This window comes from Poecilia reticulata, linkage group LG3 (assembly GCF_000633615.1).
Source record: "Poecilia reticulata strain Guanapo linkage group LG3, Guppy_female_1.0+MT, whole genome shotgun sequence".
Taxonomy (NCBI): domain Eukaryota; kingdom Metazoa; phylum Chordata; class Actinopteri; order Cyprinodontiformes; family Poeciliidae; genus Poecilia; species Poecilia reticulata.
In genome coordinates this window covers 5,272,452-5,291,396 of record NC_024333.1, presented here as the reverse complement: position 1 = coordinate 5,291,396, position 18,945 = coordinate 5,272,452, and the positions used below count along the sequence as shown (strand labels likewise).

At 40.7% G+C, this 18,945-nt stretch overlaps 1 protein-coding gene across 11 annotated transcripts in view; it reads right to left on the bottom strand.

The window, feature by feature from the left end:
• Positions 1-2,997: 2,997 nt before the first annotated feature.
• akap13 (A-kinase anchoring protein 13) overlaps positions 2,998-18,945 on the bottom strand; it is a 137,380-nt gene continuing 121,432 nt past the window's right edge. For 10 of the 11 annotated variants that reach the window (XM_008404818.1, XM_008404828.1, XM_008404826.1 and 7 more), the window contains 11 exons: positions 18,495-18,676; positions 17,548-17,630; positions 17,242-17,430; positions 14,099-14,245; positions 11,745-11,818; positions 11,127-11,171; positions 9,678-9,728; positions 8,252-8,524; positions 7,095-7,274; positions 5,792-6,092; positions 2,998-3,334 (listed from right to left, as the gene is read on the bottom strand). In XM_008404818.1, coding sequence (XP_008403040.1) covers positions 3,282-3,334; positions 5,792-6,092; positions 7,095-7,274; positions 8,252-8,524; positions 9,678-9,728; positions 11,127-11,171; positions 11,745-11,818; positions 14,099-14,245; positions 17,242-17,430; positions 17,548-17,630; positions 18,495-18,676 — 1,578 coding nt within the window. In that variant the 3' untranslated portion in view covers positions 2,998-3,281. The remainder of the gene's footprint in view (positions 3,335-5,791; positions 6,093-7,094; positions 7,275-8,251; positions 8,525-9,677; positions 9,729-11,126; positions 11,172-11,744; positions 11,819-14,098; positions 14,246-17,241; positions 17,431-17,547; positions 17,631-18,494; positions 18,677-18,945) is intronic. The other variant, XM_008404821.1, reaches the window with a different exon arrangement.

Genomic DNA, 18,945 nt, shown 5'->3' with positions numbered 1-18,945 from the left:
TTTTTGTACAGTTGATTGTTTTTTATTTATACATAGATCCTATTTACATTTTTGCCCTTTTCTTTTATTTTTTACAATGCTGAGAATGAATAGTGTACCATTTATATAGTACAAACATTTCCTTCGATTGAAAGCAGAGGTATAAAAGCTCTCCTCTGTCCTGAGAAGACGCTGGCTTCTACTCTAGTGCATTTTATCGTCAAGATTTTTAAGGCTACGCGGGCTTCACCTGATGCACACACACACACACGGCGGGTTCATCATCATCATCACGGTCATGGTGGTGGAGGACGAGGGAGCTCATTTTCCTGAACTGCGTCTGCTGATTGTCCCTGGCACAGACCGCCCTCCCCCCCTCTGCACTCTTCCAACATTAAAGCTGCTGCCGACTGCCTGCGCTGAATCACCAATTACGATCTGACAACTTATTTGTTCTTTCAGTCAGTTACAAATGCCGCAGGGGGAAAATGTCACAGAGCGCGAGGGCCCACGCTCGTCACATTATCTACCGTACGCCGATGACCCGCTGAGAAACAACAACAACAAAAAAAAGACAGTCAATTTCCCACCGCGGGGGTGGGGGGAAGGAGCGGGGTTTGTACTTTTCTGTGTGTTTTGGTTTCTCGGATGGAAGGAGTCGGTGCAGTGCTTCCTAGTGGTAACAAAAACAACCACACATTAAAAAAGAAAGAAAGAAATAAAAGCCCTTTTCTTTCCGTTTCTGCGACAGAAATCCATAAACAAAAAGACGTGAAGTGGATAATTGGCGGGAACCGTGAGCCTCTTATGGGACGTCCTACGATGACTCCAGTCCTGCACGCAGACGCAGGCCGGTTAGCAAACAAGCACTGAGCACACCAGACGGAAGAGGAAAGCGTGGCGTTGACTCCGCTCGCTCTCAAACTCCAACACTGTGTTTTTGTTCTCACAAATTCATGTTTTGTTTTTTCATCCTACCTGTCCAGCAGGTAAACTGTACAGCCTACAAATCTAGGTTTGGAGGAACAAACAGTGCAGTTTGCACTGCAGGAAAAAAAATTCTAACTCAAAGATAAAAAAAAAAAGAAAAACAAACTACATATTTTATACACTTGAACACACGGTGTCTCTTTGGATTGTTGTTCAACTGGATTTGAAATTTAAAAAAACATTAAGAAAAATCAATATTGATATAAAATAAAAGATGTATCAATGTTTTGGGACCAAAAAGTGCTTAAAAATACAGAGTGAACTCTGTGAAATGAGAATCTTTAGTCAGTGAAATCAAAGTGTGGCTTTTGTGTTTCCTTCTTTAACTTTTTTAAACCCGTCGGTACACTGCAAAAACATAAAACCTTACCAAGTTAGTTTAATCTAGTTTCCAGTGCAAATATCTCAGCATATTGGTCAATAATTAGTTGATGAAAAACTACTTCTTTCATTGGCAGATTATTTCACTTGTAGCACGTCTTATCACTGAAATAATCTACCACTGGAACTAGGACTTTCTCAACGATATTAAGGAATTACTGACTTAAAACAAGCTCCTATAACTTGCTGAAAAGTTACTTGCGAGTTAGTTTTGTCTCATCAAATGTGCTGAGATATCGGTACTAGAAACTAGACCAAAGGTTCTGTGGTTTTGTTGTGCAGCTTCCATCTATGGAGTTTCTAATCAGAGCCAAAAGCAGGAATAAAAAAATAAAATAGAGCGAACGCTTTAACAGCAGCCATTAGTATGCTACCTGCAGAGTTACATGCAATTAAAACACAAAAGTAAAACCTCCCTCCCACCCCGCTGTCTTCCCTCCAGTAGTCTGGGCTCGGATGAAAGATGAGGGCTGCATAAAAGCTCATTGACAGGCAGATAACGCCGGGATCAAGCTAATATCCATCCAAGGTTCTACAACACACTAAAAGGATATGAATTGAGCCGTTTGACACGGAGAGATAGTGTGCGTCTCGATCCTTTCATTACAGCGGAGTCTTTAGAGTTTCACTCCAAAATGGAGACATACCCAATTTAAATAAATTACAACCTCATCAGGAAACGCGATGGACGGCGTAAAGCCACCGCGGATTACTTAACTCGCCGCTCGCCGCGTCCGTTTAGCTTACAATCTGGCGGCAGCAAAAAAAAAAAAAAAAAAAAAAAAAAAGAAAGTGGTTGTAATGTGGATTTGTTAGGAGTGAAACACAGAAGCAGCAGCTCCTTGTGATAAAAAGATAAGGTTGCCAGGACAACACACGAGGCCCTTGAGTGTTTTCTTTTTTTTCAGTCGTCAATTAACCGTTAACGAAAGCGATCAGCGTCCAGAACGCTAATCTGTTCCTGCACTGCAAAAACACAAAATCTTACCAAGTTACTTTGGTCTAGTTTTGAGTGGAAACATCTTAGTACACATGAAATAAGACTAAACTAACTTACAAGTAACATTTCAGTTTATTTAACTTAGAACAAGATGTGTTTCCCATGTTATAAGTGAAATAATCTGCCAGTGGAACCAGCACTTTTTTCATCAATATTAAAACAAGCTCTTATATATCTTGCTGAAAATTTACTCATGAGTTAGTTTTGTCTTATTTTGGGTGTACTAAGATATTTGTACTAGAAACTAGACAAAAAAAAAAAAGTATTTTTGGTCTAGTTTGTGTTTGGATTGACTGGGCGTTCGTGCGCATGCTGGAAAAAACAAAAGGACTCTAGCTTGTGGAGACAACAGAATAAAATCAGTGGTTTTCACTTCAAATTAAAAGTAGAGATGCTTTGATCAATTGGTCAGAGTTGTGGCAGTAGTCCCATGTTCTTTTGATTGACTGATTGGTGATGTAAAATCCCCAGCTTTTCCTTTTTTACTTAAACAGAAATTCCTCAATTCCATAAAAACTAAGTTTCTCTATCGGGTCTTTAAATGTCTCCCAGTTTGGAGAACTTTTGCAGCAAAGTCCCGATGAATAAAGCTGGATCATGTGCTCTGATGCATAATGGATGGACTCATCTCGTCATTTCTCTCTCCATCGGATTCAAACTGCAGCACGTTTTTTTTTTTGTTTATTTTTCCTGTGTGTGTTTTTATTACTTCTTCCATTGCTTACATTCCATAAAGAATCTGGGAATGAGCCGAACATAAGAAGCGGTACCAGCCTCGGAAAAACAATAAACAAAAGGCTTCTTGGTTGCACCTCTAAACGAAAATCCAAACGGAGGGGCAGTCTGTGCTACATGTCGTACTGAGAAAGTGCGCAGGAACACGTCGACTCCGGGCTGTTGAGAGCGACGATGGAGCCGCCGCTGCAGAGTCTTAGCAGAAGAAGATCTCTCCATCCATAGGGGGCTCGGGAACATGCTGAGGGTCTGAGGGGAAGAGAAGACAGGAGTCAGCGTTGGGATCTGTCACACAGAACCATTAAAGGAGAGTCAACAGGCCGCCTGAGGGAGCTGCCTAATGTGCTGCATGTTCATTTCACAGCCATAATTTCCAAATGTATTTGTGCTTCTCTCGTGTCTCGCTGCTTTTAATACCAAATCTTTTTTTTCTTTATTCCTCTCTCTCTCTGCTGCATCTGTCTGATCTGTAAACACAGGAAGGATCTTGAATATAGGATGGAAAGGGAAAAAAGGAAAAGAGTGCTGCAACCCCTCCCTCCCTTCCTGAAATGTAGGACAGCTGAATAATTTACTCTCCAAACTAATTTACTCCTGCAACAAATGTGCGCGTCGCCTCGGCGACCCGTGCGAAATACTAATCGGGTCTCTGTGAAAACAGGGAGGCAAGAAAAGACAGAAAAGGAAGAAAAAAGAAGGTGTTGTCTGATGAGACGCTGATGGAGTTGAAACCCAGAAGCTTCCAGTGATAAATGTCTGTGTAGTTCACGAGACGGATGAAGCAGCCTCTCTGGTGTGAGCGCTGACGAAGCTTTTCTTTGATCTGGGTACTCAAATCTCCCGCTTATCCTCTGTTGGAGGATGAAACGAGCCAAAGGAGCAGCCACAGTCCTGATTCTGATCACAAACGTTTCGCAGGCGGCTGAAACAGAGGATGGAGCGACGTGGCTACATGTGAACCAGGTCGACACGGAGGAGCTTCATGAGTTCATTCAGTACAACGTCCTACTTAGGTTGAGTTCAGTGAGTAAATTACTCTAAAAACAAAATTACAAATGAGAGAAATCATTTCAAAATGTGGCTTTTATTTCATCTGTCCCTTCTGTGAGTCATATGATGGAGTATTAAGGCCAGCCTATGAGAATCTGTAATTAATTATGACAATAATCATTATTAGCAGGATAAAGATGCAAAATTACCAGAATAAACATATTAAAATTACGAGAAAAAAGTTTCTTCAATACAAAAAAACTTCCAGAGCCATCAAGATCAGTTTGTGGTTCTTTCTTCAAAACATACAGCTTTTAAACTTTATAATTCAGTTACTGATAATAATCTGATGCTGACGGGTAAAACATATTAAATATTTCTATAAAGTCTGTAAAACTCATATACCGTATTTTCCACACTATAAGGCGCACCGGATTATAAGGCGCATAGAATAGTTTGGGTTGCCAATTTGTTCCGTACTCTATTATTACACATCCACATTTGTAAATAAGCGGTCCCCGAGTGCTTTATAGAGTAGTCTGCCCCAGTCATTGTTTCACTCACGGTGTTGGTGTTGCGATATTGTGCCCAACTGCTTTCTGGGTAACACAGACCAACCGACACGCTGCCGCCACAGTCTCTGTCTCTCTTCCCCCGCCCCTCCCCCCCATGGCTTTAAATGTATTATCAAACTTTATTAACAAACCAGCGTTCTGACAACTATCCCAGCATGCACCCCGCACTTCTTCTTCTATGGGCGAAAATGAAGTTGGCGGCTGCTTACCGTAGTTGCTAGACCTGTTGTGGCTCAATATTGGTCCATATATATAAGGCGCACTGGATTATAAGGCTCACTGTCGGCTTTTGAGGAAATTGAAGGTTTCTAGGTGCGCCTTATAGTGCGGAAAATACAGTAATCATATAACTTCACTAGATGCTCGAGTTTCCTCCACTGAATTTTTCTTATTTTTTATGTAAGAGTATGTAGTATGTAAGTAAAACTACAACTTTATTCTGGTAATATTATGAGTTTATTCTTGCATTATTTTGACTCTTATCGTATTTTTGTAATTTTATGACTTTATTCTCGTGATTAAATTAAAAAGATATCTTGGCCTGGCCTTAATACTTTGTTGTAAAGTCGACCTGAATTCAAAGCCCGACGAAATAAAAGCTGTAAAAGAGGCTTGTCAAACAAGATGGGCGTGCTCACACCACTCTGAACTATGCAAACTATGGGGGAAAAAAACAGATTTTCCAAAAAATAGATATTCAAAAACCAAAAATTCAATCAACCAATAAAATCGATCCATCGCCCTGAGCTGATTTTCACATATCTTCACTAAAACAGCTAATAGATTTGGCAATATAGTGATATCTGCAGAATAAAGAGACAATTTTTATTCTCTAAAGTAGTTATCTAAGCTAGAAATGGAGTGTTACCTCCAGCCATATTTAAAGTTTAGGCTTTCCCTGGAAAGTTGTTGGGAATGCATAAAAACTGCAAAAGAAAAAAAAAAAAAAAAACCTTCTAGGAAACCTTGAAACTTTGCGCCCTTAAAATACATCCAACACATCTGCCATCAATCCTAAACACAAGTCTTATTTTCCGTCTGCATCTCCATGTGCCCCCCCGGACTCCTGACGGTAAAACACTCCACTTCAACTCGCTGTAAGACACTCAATAATTCATCGGAATCCATCGGCATTCCCTACCTGCCGCCTGCGCGCTGCCGCCTTTGCTCTTCTTCTTCTTCTTCCCGTCTTTGCTCTTGGTCTTGGCCAGCTGCAGGAAGCCCTTGGAGATCTGGCTGTTGGCCTCGGAGCTCTTGAGGCTGCCGGAGGACGACGAGGTGAACGGGTTCAGGCCCTTCCTGCTGGCCTTGGAGCGCTGGGGCTGCAGCCTGGGCAGGGTGGAGGATGAAGACGAGGAGGAGGAGAGCTCCAAGGGGTCCAGCTCCAGGGACTGGGAGCTGCCCAGGAACAGGGATTCGTCGGATGTCGTGGAGGGAGTCCTCTGGAGGCACAGGAGGGAAACGTGAGCCGGTGCTAACATCAGCACAACTCAGGAGTTCATTTTCAGCAAGAAACAGGAGTTTGTTTTAGGTCAATAATTCCCTAATGTTGATAAATTCAGTAAAATATAAATGTACTGGTTAACAAGACATTTTATTCATCTTATAAGAAGGGATGCACCAGTCCACTTTTCTCACTACCATTACCGATATGTGAGGTTTAAGTATCTCAGTTTTTCGTTTTTTAAACACAGACATAAATTTACTGAATTACAAATTACAAATTTATTTGATGACTGCACCAGTACTGCTCACTAAAATACACCAACAGCTTCAAAAGCTGGTCAAACATGTATAAACAACTTTAATTTGTCCAGTCAGTGCCATTAAAACAGAAACTGATAAAAACAATAGCTTGAAGACCTTGGTCAACGGTGTAAAACTAAACTGCAACAAATCTTCTTTCAAATGGCTCAGAAAGTGTTTCTAAATTTGATGTAAAGTAAATAATAAAGCATGACATCACTCGGAGCACAAAGCATAGAATTAGACTGAAAAGATCTGTCATTACGCACACTGTCACAGATAACTGATCTGGAATTATTTTTAATATCGGAACAATACTGATATCAATATCAGATCGGTGCATCTCTAGTTAGAAGTGAAATAATCTACCAGTGGAACTAGCAGTTCTTCAACAATATCAAGAAATTATTTACTTATTAAAGTAAGCTCCTACATCTCACTGGAAAGTTACTTGCAAGTTAGTTTTGTCTTCTTGCACAAGAAAAAGACCAAAAACACTTGGTAAGATTTAATGTATTTTGAAGATTTAATGTTGATTAAAGGTGAGAATAATGTCCGACTCAGAGTGAGAGGAAAAGCTAATCTGTTTGGATAAAACCATGTTTATCCCCCTTTAAGATGGTGAGACTCCGAGCCTCAGTTCCACCTGCAGGACTCAGGTTGTCGTATTTCCCTGACATCTGTCCCCCCCGGCTCACCTCAGACAGCCGCAGCTCTTCCATCCTGTGGATCTGCCGCTGCACGGCCTCCCTCTCCTTCTCCAGCTTCCTCTGGGCGTCTCTCAGCCTCTCCAGGTCTCTCTGGTACTCTTCCTTCTTGCTCTGCAGATCCTTCCTCTCCTCCTCGAGCTGCTTGTGCTGCTTCTGCACCTCCTCCTCCTGCAGTGGTTGGGAGGCAGAGACATCGCTTTGATGAAACAACACCGCTCACTGAAGCCCATGTTTATTTATCCGATTTGTGGTAAAGACGTGAATGCGATTCTTGGAAAGCTTTTAAAAAAACACGCGGTTTTGAAGGTCGATAAACGTGAAGCTTTGAAGAAGATAATGTGTCCTGTGATTTGTCTGAGCGTTGATTTTACTCGATTACACCTCAAGAAAGCTCAACCTTAGGAGGAGAAAGATCCTAAGATTTAATTAAGGTTTTTTCCCCCCTCAAATTTTGACAGATTATCACTCTATAAATTAACTACACACAGTGCATAGAAAACACATTCATAGTCTATAAACTTTGTCATCTTAAAATAAACCTCAGTGGTTGAGTATTTTATAGCGTTGCACCGACTGCAGTTTTCCGGCCGATCACCGATGTTTAAAGAGAACCTATGACAAATTGACCATTTGTCATAATAGGTCCAGTTGTACATTTGTGTTGTTAATGTACAACTTTTCGGATTTGAATCAACAACACAAAGCTTCACAGGATGTGGTTAAGGTGAAATCCACATCCTTTCACCTTAACCACATCCCATGAACACAAAGAATCACTTCAATCTGCATCTCACATCAAGCTGAAAGTAAAAAAAAAAAGAAGAAAAAAAAAAGAAGAGTGAGAAAACATAATTCCTCGTCTCATTCCATAGTTCCTGGTTTCTCAATTATTTGTTATTTTTTTGCTTTTGTGTTTTTATAATATAAAGTACTTTGATGCTGAAACGTGCCATACAAATAAACTCGATTGACTGATTATTTGAAATTTCAAGCAACTAAGGAAATCTGTGAACAGAACTAGAGTTTCTACTTTATAGCACGATGTGGAAATTCTGAACTACACCAGCATGAACGATCCCCACTCCTGGAAAACTTGGAGCCTGACGTGGAAAAGGAAGTTGGTGGAAGTTGAGGCGTGGCCTCACCTGCAGGTGCACCGTGGACTCTCTGTCGGAGAGCTGATGCTCCCTCAGCTCCCACTCCCTCTCCCTCCTCCGCCTCTCCTCGGCCAGAGCGGCCTGCTGCCTCTGCAGGGAGGCCAGCTCCTGCCGCTGCTTCTCCAGGCTGCGCTGCTTCTCCTGCTCGATCAGCGAGCTGGGCCGCGACGATTGGCGCGACAACGACGAGCACGAGGAGGAGCGCTCGCTCAGGGCCTGCCGCTGGTCCTCGATGTAGCTGTCCTGCTGGACCACCACCGCCTGCCGCCGGCAAAGATCACATCAGACACACAAACTCTGGATTTTAAGATGATGGGGGTTTTTTTGTTTTGTTTTTACCATTACATTGCAAAATCTGAATTTTACCAAGTAGTTTTCTGGTCTAGTTTCTAGTGTAAATGTCTCAGTAGATGTGAAAATCTAACAGACAGGTAACTTTTCAGCAAGATATAGGAGCTTGTTTTGATTTGGTTGTCTTTACATTTTGATGAAAAAGACAAAAATATTTCAAGTTATAATATGGGAACAATGTTTTGTTCTATTGGCAAATTATTTCACTCATAACTAGTACTTTTTCTTAATCAATTTTAAGGAACAGATTCACTTTTTCCACTTCCAATACCAATATCAAAATCTGAGGTTTAGCATTGGCCGTTACCGTTCCAAAACAAAAAACAATGCTGAATTTACTTAAAATGTTTCTTTTTTTTTTACATTTTGTTTAATACACAGACATAAATGTACTAAATTACAAATGTATTTGATAATTCTGCACACCTAAATACACCAGTGCAGTGCAGCACACCTAAATACACCAACAGCTTAACAAGTTTGGTCAAATATGTAAAAAAAACAGAACTTTAATTTGTTCATTAAGTGCAAATGGGAGCATAACAGCCAATGTGAAAAAAATAATAAAGAAGGTGAAACTGACAAACAATAGATTAGTCAAACATGGAAAAAATTAACTGCAACAAATCTTCTTTAAAATGGCTCAGAAAGTGCAGTTACATTCCAAATATAACGTTAAATAAGTAATAAAGCATAAAGTCACTTAGAGTAAAAAACTTAGAAATAGACTGACTAGATTGGACACGATACCAATCTAGAGTTTTTTCCAATATCAGTACCACAGATATTGGATTGGTGCATTTCTAGTAATTATTGAATTAAAACAAGCTCCTATGTCTTGCTGAAAGGTTACTTGTTAGTTTTGCCTTATTTCATGTCTACTACGATAGTTGAACTAGAAATTAGACACACAAATAAGACTTTGTGTCTTTGTCTATGTCGATCTGCATGCAGAAAGATAAACTTTCCAGATGTACGTTAACAACACAAAGCTTCACAATGTTTCATCTTCTGAGTTCTGATCTGCAGTGAGTGGATGCAGGCTGGAGGAGAGGCGGTGTACCTGCAGAGTGCTGAGCAGGAGATGCAGGTTGGAGACGCTGTGCAGGACCTGCTGTGGGAAACAGTGAAAACAACGAGCATCATACAACCTGCATTCATCCTGCTGTTAACATCTCGCTTGGTGTTAAACTGCTTAGAGTGCCTTGCTAAAAATTTTGAAAATCTTTTTTTTTTTTTCTTTTCTCCCCTTCCGTTCCATTTTTCTTGGTCTTAACACACACAAACCAGCTAAAATGACTTAAAGTTTTAGTTTGCAACCTGGCAAAACATGAAAGAGTTCAAGCAGCATGAATAGGCTCTGTCCTGCAGTGTTTATGGAAGCCGGGCTTCATGCAAGCGTGTTCCAGACGTGACATTTTTCTTCTTTTTAAAACACTCTAAATAGGACCAGGCCGCTGACTTTTACTCGACTGAGTGTTTACAAGCATACAAATACAATTTATGTGATGTTAGTAGCAGCTGAGGAAGTGAACCCTCTGAAACTGGAGGTGAAATGTGAGGCACACAACAGCCTCATGTCGGGGTGGGCATTTATCCTATCGCTCATCAGTTTTAGAGAAAAATATCTCATTGTGATAAGAACTTTGATTTATTGTTGTCATGATGAATCTCAGTTCTTGATGGTAAGTTAAAAAAAACCAGCACGATCAGAAGTTTTATTTTTTGCTATTTTTTCCACTTTTTGTTCCATAAGAGTGTAATAAAGATGAGTAAAAAAACTAAACCAAAACAATTTAATTTAGTTAGTTTACACTGCAAAAACAACATCTTGCCAAGTACGTTTTGGTCTAGTTTCTAGTGCAAATATCTTAGTACACTTGAAATCAGGCAAAACTAACTTACATAAAAGTAAAAAATCACCTCCTTTTGTTTTGTTTAAAGTGTGCTAAGATATTTACAGTGAAAACTAGACCAAAAATACTTTGTAAAATTTTCCGTTTTTGCAGTGTAGTGATAAAAAAAATCACGTTTATTTAAGTAAGTGGCATCACAAAGAAGGTTTTATCAGGTGAGAATATTTTCATTTATGGCAATATGAATGCTGCGCCATGCAGTCACCGTCCTGCAAAACTATTACTTGTTTTTTTTTGTGTTTATTTTATTTTATCACAATCTTTTCTGTTATCACAATAGTACCGCAAAATATCACCCCATCCCACATTTAGTGTCACAAACTGCTCTGGATATTATTTCTGTTGTAAACCTCACTTTTCTAAAAACGTTTCCCTTTCTCTGTTTAAAAAAAAAACAAAAAAAACTACTTCATCTTTTATTTAGCAAGGCACTTGCATCTCCGTCTTTTTGTTCATTACTTCCAAAGAGCACTTTGTGCAACAGCCAAAAACTGCTGCAACATCACACATGGGCTGGGCTGTGGCAACAACAGTTGTTTTGACCGTTTCCATGCCGACGTCTCGTAGCTAGCCCAAAGACAGGAAGGCGTTCTTACCTCGCTGTTCCTCTTCAGTAGCTGTAGCAGATTAGCGTTTCCTCCCTGCATGCAAAAAAACGAGAACTCAAGACTGATTGAAGTTGCAGGCATGCAGAAGATTATTAATGTGCAGCTTTTCTTTTTTAAGTTAAAATTTTCACTTTAAGATGTGGCACATGCCTTTGATTTCTAGCTCCGTGCATATTTTCCAAAAAGGGCTTGTCGGTTTTTGTAATTATTAGTATTATTACTTTTTGTAATAATAATAATAATTACTACATTATTATTATTATTACAGATTCATAAAACCTCCCGACAATTATTACATGCAGAAAAAAACTGCATCCGTGACACAACAATGCCAGCAGCACTGGAATAAACGGAGGTTGATTTGTTTTTTTGTTTGTTTTGTTTTTCTTTCTTCCTCCCCACCACTGTCGGATAGATATCTAGCTGATGGTCGTCAGTGGCAACAAGACCTGGCAGGAAGAGTCAAGAGGCTAATCCCGCAGTGGGGTGGGGGGAGGAGTGGTGGGTGGGCAGCAACATTTATCTAAATGCTGTTGCTGATGTAGGAGGACACATGGCCTCAGGCTGCGTGTGAGTCAGGAAGAAGCCGGATGCTGAGATGCAGACCTTCTTCAAAACGCTGTCTGACTCCGTCCTGCGCAGGTCTCCCACCGCGTCCTCGCTTTCGTCTCTGTCTCCACCTGGCAAGACGGGGAAACAAACAAGACAGAGCATGTTTTTTTTTTAATTTAAAATAAGGTTCATTCAATACATTTATCTTGTGTCAGGAATCGTCGGAGTAGGGTTATGGATGTGATCGCATTTTAAAGATGACAAGTTGTTTTTTTCTCCTTTTTACACTTTTAGACAGGCAATATGTTAGAACAGCAATAAAAGATTTATTATGTTTAGGGCTTTCTTTTTCAAAAAGCAGATGTGCCGAGTTTACCTGTAAGGTAGCTCTCTAAATATCAACCGTCTTTTCCATAAAAGGAAATCAAATCCGTCTACACCTGATCCATAAGAGAAAACCGTCTCATCTTTGGAAAGTAGGGTTGAAGTTTGGAGGAGGTTCAAGTGAGATGTTTTACCTGCTCACGACGAGTTGGTGTGTCTATTTTACAACCAAGAAACTGTGTGCAGCACAAAGCTAACACAATCTACGACGATGTGTTAGGGACAGTGTAGATAGAAAAAAAACGGAGTAAATTTCTGTCAAAAAAAACAACAACCTGAACATTTTAGGTTAATTTCGGAAATTTTCTAGACAAAATAAAAAAATTCTGATAATTAGTTATTAATCTCAAAAATGTGCATTTTTTGCCAAAAACGTAATCCTCCTGGGTTTTTTTTATATCTAAAATGGCCCTGATATGCCATCGTAGCACTCGTCTTCATGACATAGTAATTTATGAAAAAGAAGTTGCCGCTTCTCTGCCCTAATACTCGGCTGAGGAGTAAGGGCTCTTATGGTGAAACGTAATGTTGAATGTTTATATTTCAAAACAGAACTGCATAAAGTCAATTTTGAATCCCACTCCGGACTCTGTTTGAACACTTTCTCTTTCCCCTTCTGGTATGGCACCATTATCATTGTTTCTATATCCTCCCGACTACCAGGAAAAAAAAATATTGTCCAATCACCATTTTTTTTTTATCCCACAGTTTTTGTAAGGTAATAACATGTTTTATGCACTTACTTTGTCTCTTCACATAAAATCTGTTATTACTGATAAATGCCATTTTTATGAATTAGAAAATTCAAAAGTCCCACCCCTTCACATGTGGTATCGTTGAAAAGCCCTAAATGTCCTCTCCAGATACCAAAAGGAATTAATTCAGTAGAATGCAGAGGGTGGGAGATATTCAAGTTTAGAAACGTCCTCTACAGAGGACAAAAATGAACTACTGGTAGTCAGGAGGATAACAACTAGCTCTGATTAAGGCTGACCAGTGGTGCCCCCTTCAGGATGGCAGACAAACTAACACTGAAAGAAGGTGAAAGCGGACGTTAGTGGTTAATAGATTGGGACTCATTTTAATCTAATAAACCATAAATCGACAATTGAAAAGTGGCATTGTCAAAAACAAGACCTAGTGCAAATCAAATTTTTTGGTACAACTTCAAAACTGCTGTTCACACGTGTTTTATAGGCCGTCTGATGTAGACACATTTTTGTAGAATAGACAAAAACCTGTCTGTTGTTTGGAAACCAGTAGAAATAAACCTACAATGATTTGCAGCTTAACACATAAAATGCTCTTGTTTTGAAAAAACTTGTCTCCTTTTTATTTTTATGTAACTAAATTCAATTTGTGTTGCAACACAAGGAGAGACTCTGACTATAATAAACAGCTCGCAACTTTGGTGTTGACATCATATTTTTCAGAGAATCACAAAAGACTACAAAGAATTTTTAAAAAAGATGAAGGATTCGAGCATTTTAGTTTCTCAGCAGCAGTAGTAAAAACATACTAAGGTCCGTATTTTTATGGGCAGAGTCATATTTATCTAATTTGCTCTGCGACTCCACAGTCCACTGAAATTGGAACATTTACAACCATTTTCGATTTCCATCATAGTGCAGCTATTTTATTCTGCGGTTCGTTCTTCTCCCTCTTCGCTCCCACAAATTCTGTCAGTAATACTAAATCCCATCTAAAGTAGCCATCCTCGTTTGGCTGCGGAGGCAGAAGCAGAACCCCAGACCAGCTCAACGTGACGCGCTGCAAACCGCTTTCAAGCCCTGTCGGTGGAGAGGCGTCGCTTCAGGCCGCGCCTCCCTCAGGAAACCCCAACCGCTTCTAAAACATCTCGTCTACTGTGCTGAACAGGTGCATCGTGGGAAGCGTCAGGTGCTGCATCACCTCCAACTCGGTCAATTAAATGTGGAATTTAACAGCGGGATTGGGACTTTTCTCTTTTTTTTTTTGGTGTGTTTTTTTGGCAATCTAACCCAACGTCAAGAGGTGGGGCTTACTCTTGCCGCTGTGCATCTGGTGACTGTCGAAGCCTCCGAACGTCTCAGCCCGACGGGGCAGGCACACGGGCCCGGCGGCTCCTCCCTCGTGCACGCTGGCCATCGCTCCCCCCAGGCTGCCATTCACCAGCGTCTGCAACGTCTCCACTGTCCACACACACACACGCACGCACACACACACACACACACACACACACAGGCAGACATTAATGTGCAGGTCGGTAAGTGGATTATCCCGGCTAACTGTGTTACAGCTCAGTTCTGCACCCAAGAATCCAGCCAGGCACTCCTGGCTCCCGTTGCCAAGCAACAGCCACCAACCTGTTTGATCCACAGAGCTGCTTCATTGAAACTTTCGATATATATGCGATGCGAAAAAGATTTGATCTCTGGACGAAAAAAAAGAATAAAAAAATGGAGCATGTGCAAGAGACCGCAGGGATGAAAACAGGAGAAATAAAGAAAAGCAGAAATGCAGGCGTGTAAAAAATGCAACACTGAAATGTCATCAAGCTGTGAGTCGTTGCCAAAGCTGCAAGCTGGAAAACATTTTCTTGGTGTCCTAACCAATTTCAGGTTTGGTTTGGAGTTTTCTTCGCCTTAAGCAGTGTGTGATTTCCCAATCTGCACTGCAAAAACACAAAATCTTACCAAGTATTTTTGTCTAGTTTCAAGTGCAAATATCTTATAAAACTTGAAGCAGGACAAAGCTATCTTAAAACTAACTTTTCAGCAAGATAAATAAGCTTGTTTCTCGAGCAGAAAAAACCTGTCAAACAGTGGAACATTACTGCATTTATATTCAAGAATTAGTGACTTAAAACAAGCTTCTTTATCTTAAAGAAAGGTTACTTTTAAGTGAGTTTTGTCTTAACTCAAGTGTACTGACATATTTGAAAGATTCTTGGTAAGATTTTGTGTTTTTGCATTAACTCAGTTTGAAACGTGAATAAACACGAGAAACCTTCAGGGAAGTGATACTGTGGGAGCACTGCAACAGAAAAGCCACAAATCTGATGTAAACATCTCATTATCTTTCTTAATAAATAAATTAAAACTCCTTATATATAATTTTTAAACGTTGTACATTCCTTTTTATTTTAAATAAGTAAACCTGTTACCATCACTCCTAACTTTTCTGAAAACAAGCATAGCGGATTTTGCCTTCAGGAAACATGCAGCCATTCTACAGCTGAGTCTTCCCCAGATAAAGCAACCCTACTGGGGCAGAGAATGTGCCGCGCGTCTCCGTCTTTCTCCGCATATCCTTCTCTTTGTCACAACATTACAGTTCAGCATCTCTCAGAGTTCTATGCATTCTTCTCGTGCAAATCTGACGAACGATGGGGGCTGGCAAACGCGTAAAACGTAGCCGGAACACGACTGCCGAACTCATCCTGACTCCTTTCAGTGTTGTCGGCGCACTCTTTTGAAAAGATACCTTCCATGAACAACAAACATCTCTTGCCCTCCGCTCTCTCTCTTTCTGTGTCTCTCTGTGGTTCTGATGAGACCGAGACAATTAACTCAGAAACAGGATGTGCAATTATCTGAAGGATTCTCGTGGATAAGCAGGCTTATTTAGGGTGCCGGGCAAAAGTATCTGTACACCTTGGACCTCTTCAAATCCTGTGAGGTTAGCAAATAAAAGAGAAGAAAATGATACCTGACTTCAATCCCCCCCCTTAAAAAAACTATATTTGTTCATTTTTATTTAGCCCATTTACTCTAATATGCCTTTAAAAATCAAAATCAGCTGTTCACTAAATAATCAGCTTCCTGTTTTGTTGAATTTCATTTAAATTTCCTGAACTGATTCTGCTGCGATTCGGCCAGAAGCAAACAGCTGGATGTGTTTTTGTCACATGAGCCTATAATTTTACTTTTTGTTCCACATAAAGATTGCTGCGTATAATGGAAAACACAGCACATGACCCTAAACACTTTAAACAAACCCAATAAAGAATCTCTGAGAAGAATTTAACATAAACACGTTTACAGAAAACCTCCTTCCAATCTGCCAGAACCTTTTCTCTCTAGTTGTGTGAGACTTGGCAGCTAAAGGTGATTCTGTGAAGAACTGACTGAGGGGGATTGAATGCAAACACACAAACCAGCGTTTCAGATTTTTATCAGAAATATTGAAACCTGTGTGTCGTATTTCATCCACTTGAAAACTGTGCACTACTTTAAAAGGAAGTAAAATACTGTGAAGTAAAGTGACAAAAAATGAAAAAGTTCACACAACGTTAATAGGAAAAATGAAAGTATTGAGTAGAACGGCAAACTTTTAATCTAGATTTAGCAAGCGGAGGCCAAACAAACACTTGGCTGCGGATTCAGAATGAGTCGGAGTTCTTGACACATGTTAGAGCCGGAGCTGGAGAACGCAAATCGCAAATGAGGACGACTTTACAGAGAACTCAGGCTACGTTCGTACAGCAGGTCTTGATGTTCCAATTCTGATCTTTTTTTTTTTTTTGCATCGTTCATTCTACCAATTAAAGTCAGACTTTTATTTGAATGGTTAACAACCCCAAAGAAACCCGCTTGCGCAGAAGAAGAACGTTGACGTAGCACAGCAGCGCTCTGTGGAAGTAATAGCGGATTGAGCGGTTTATGGATGAATTTTAATGTATATTCAGCAAACCGACAAGATCATAATAAGATGAAGGAAGCAAACTGAACTCTCAGCTAAAAACTAAATTTTGTGGAGCACTGACTGCAACTTCTGTGGAAGTAGAAGTCTGCTTGGATGTGTAGTTGGTACCAAGAGGGGTGGGGTTTTGATGCGATCATGAGATTCAGTGACAAACGTCTTTCATATGTTCATAATTATGAACTCATGAGCAAATAAAACAGAAATAAAACATTCACCTCCTGCATGAACGTAGCCTGAAAAAGATCACGAGATACACAGAGACACATAAACACAGTGGAAATAGTGAAATGTTATCAAAATTAAAAAAACACCCTATAAAACCCTGCAGTGTAAATTTAATAACGTTGCTCATCTACAGGAGCCGTCCGTCTCCCTTTCGCGGCATTCATGTCTGTGCTGCTTCAGAGCCGAGAACGCCAAATGAAAGATGCATTTTTACCAACAAAAAAACCCTCCAATCTTTACTTCCTCTCTGCCTCACCTTCCTGCAGGGCGTCTTTCATGATGGACGCCCCCTGAGGCGGCTCCTGGCTGCAGGCTGACCGGAAGAAAGGCTCGACCTGCCTGCAGGCCTCCTCGCCTGGGCTCAAGCCCTCCCACATCTCCCTGAAGAGCCGCACCTTCTCCTCCAGCAGAGACATAATCTCCGTATCTTTCTGCTTCAACATATCTGCCCGGTGGAAACAGACAAAGAGTGTTTGAAGGTGGAAGTGGGGGAGGAAAGAAAAAAAGAAATAGAGCATTTTTCCTTCCACAAAGGAAGAACGTCTGATGTGTCTCTCCTCACCTCTCATCTCTTTGGCTTTGCTCTCTAATTGTCTTTTGTCGTCTTCCGTCTCACTGGGGATCCCCTCATCCTCGTCTTTCTCCCTGCGTGGACGCAAAAAGTAAAAACAAAAAAAAGATTAAAATCCGAAAAAGGTCACCTGTTTAATTATTATTTAATGTGAAGGTGAAATTTCAGGTAAGACATTCAAATATAAGCAAACTCCCTGTTAAACCACACGAACACCCGTTAAAAACAGAACTAATACCCGCCGACTTCACCTCTGAGAAATTACTTAATAACTTCCTCTCATTTACGACATTTTCCAAACTTCTTTTCCTCCCACGGAGGATTTACAAAAAAAAAAAAGAGCTCCAGCCTTATCTCGCGGAGAGCCCATTCATATGCATAACTCAGAGAGAAGACGGGCGCGCTCATCGAGTTTTGTTCTCATCTCCTGCCAATGGCTTGATTTCAGTTTTGTATTCCGACAGAAGTCGGGACCGGGAGGGGAGTGAGACGGAGTGCTAAATCTCTTCCTTCTTCTCCCCTCGTCCCTTCACCCACCCAAGCCCCCACCACTGGCTGCATTCGAATAATCCTCTGCTTATAAGAGAGCTTGCCCTCGCAGCCAATCCAGCATTAGATGGACCCAGAGTACATCCCATCCCCAGGTAGAGAGCAGCTAATCCTCCTGGCAGCATAGTGCTTTGTCCCAACTTCACGTGCATTATCATGAAAAAAAGCACACAAAAAAATACTGGAAAAAAGTCTAACCCTGGCTTTATACCGCAGAGGAGAGGGCAAACCTGAGCTTGTTCACAGCAGAGTTACAAATAGAAGTATAAAGAGAAGATTAAGATACGTTTTGAGAAGAGAAAAATAAGCTTTAAATAGAAGTTGGATGGTGGGATACAAAAAAAAATAAAAACAAGCCACCGCATAAAATCTAAATGAATCCCACTCACATGGACTGCATGGCGGTCTGGATGAGCTGCATCCAGGTGTTGCGTTCCTCCTTGGAGCTGGCCAACACCTCCATCATCTCCGGCTTCTCGGTGCCCGCCGTGATGAGGAAGAGGCCGCGCTCCTTGTTGGCGACTTCCCGGACGATCAGCTTCTGGAGGGAGATGACCGTGGAGCGCTGGTCCTTCAGGGAGACAAGGGGGGATGAGAAAAAGAGAAAAGGGAAAACGGAAAACAACAACAACAAAAAAAAAAAAACAGGGAGGGTTTGATGAAGCCAGCGTGGGAGGAGAGTGGGGAAAAAAAAAGGAAAGAAAGAAAGGAGGGAGTGGGAGGGTCAAGGGAGAGAGGATGGGAAAAGCACCAAGGAAAGACAATAGGGGAGGGGGTTAATTATTTGTACAGGAAAAACAAGTGAAGCAAAGAGGAAAGAGAAAGGTCAAGAGTATATAT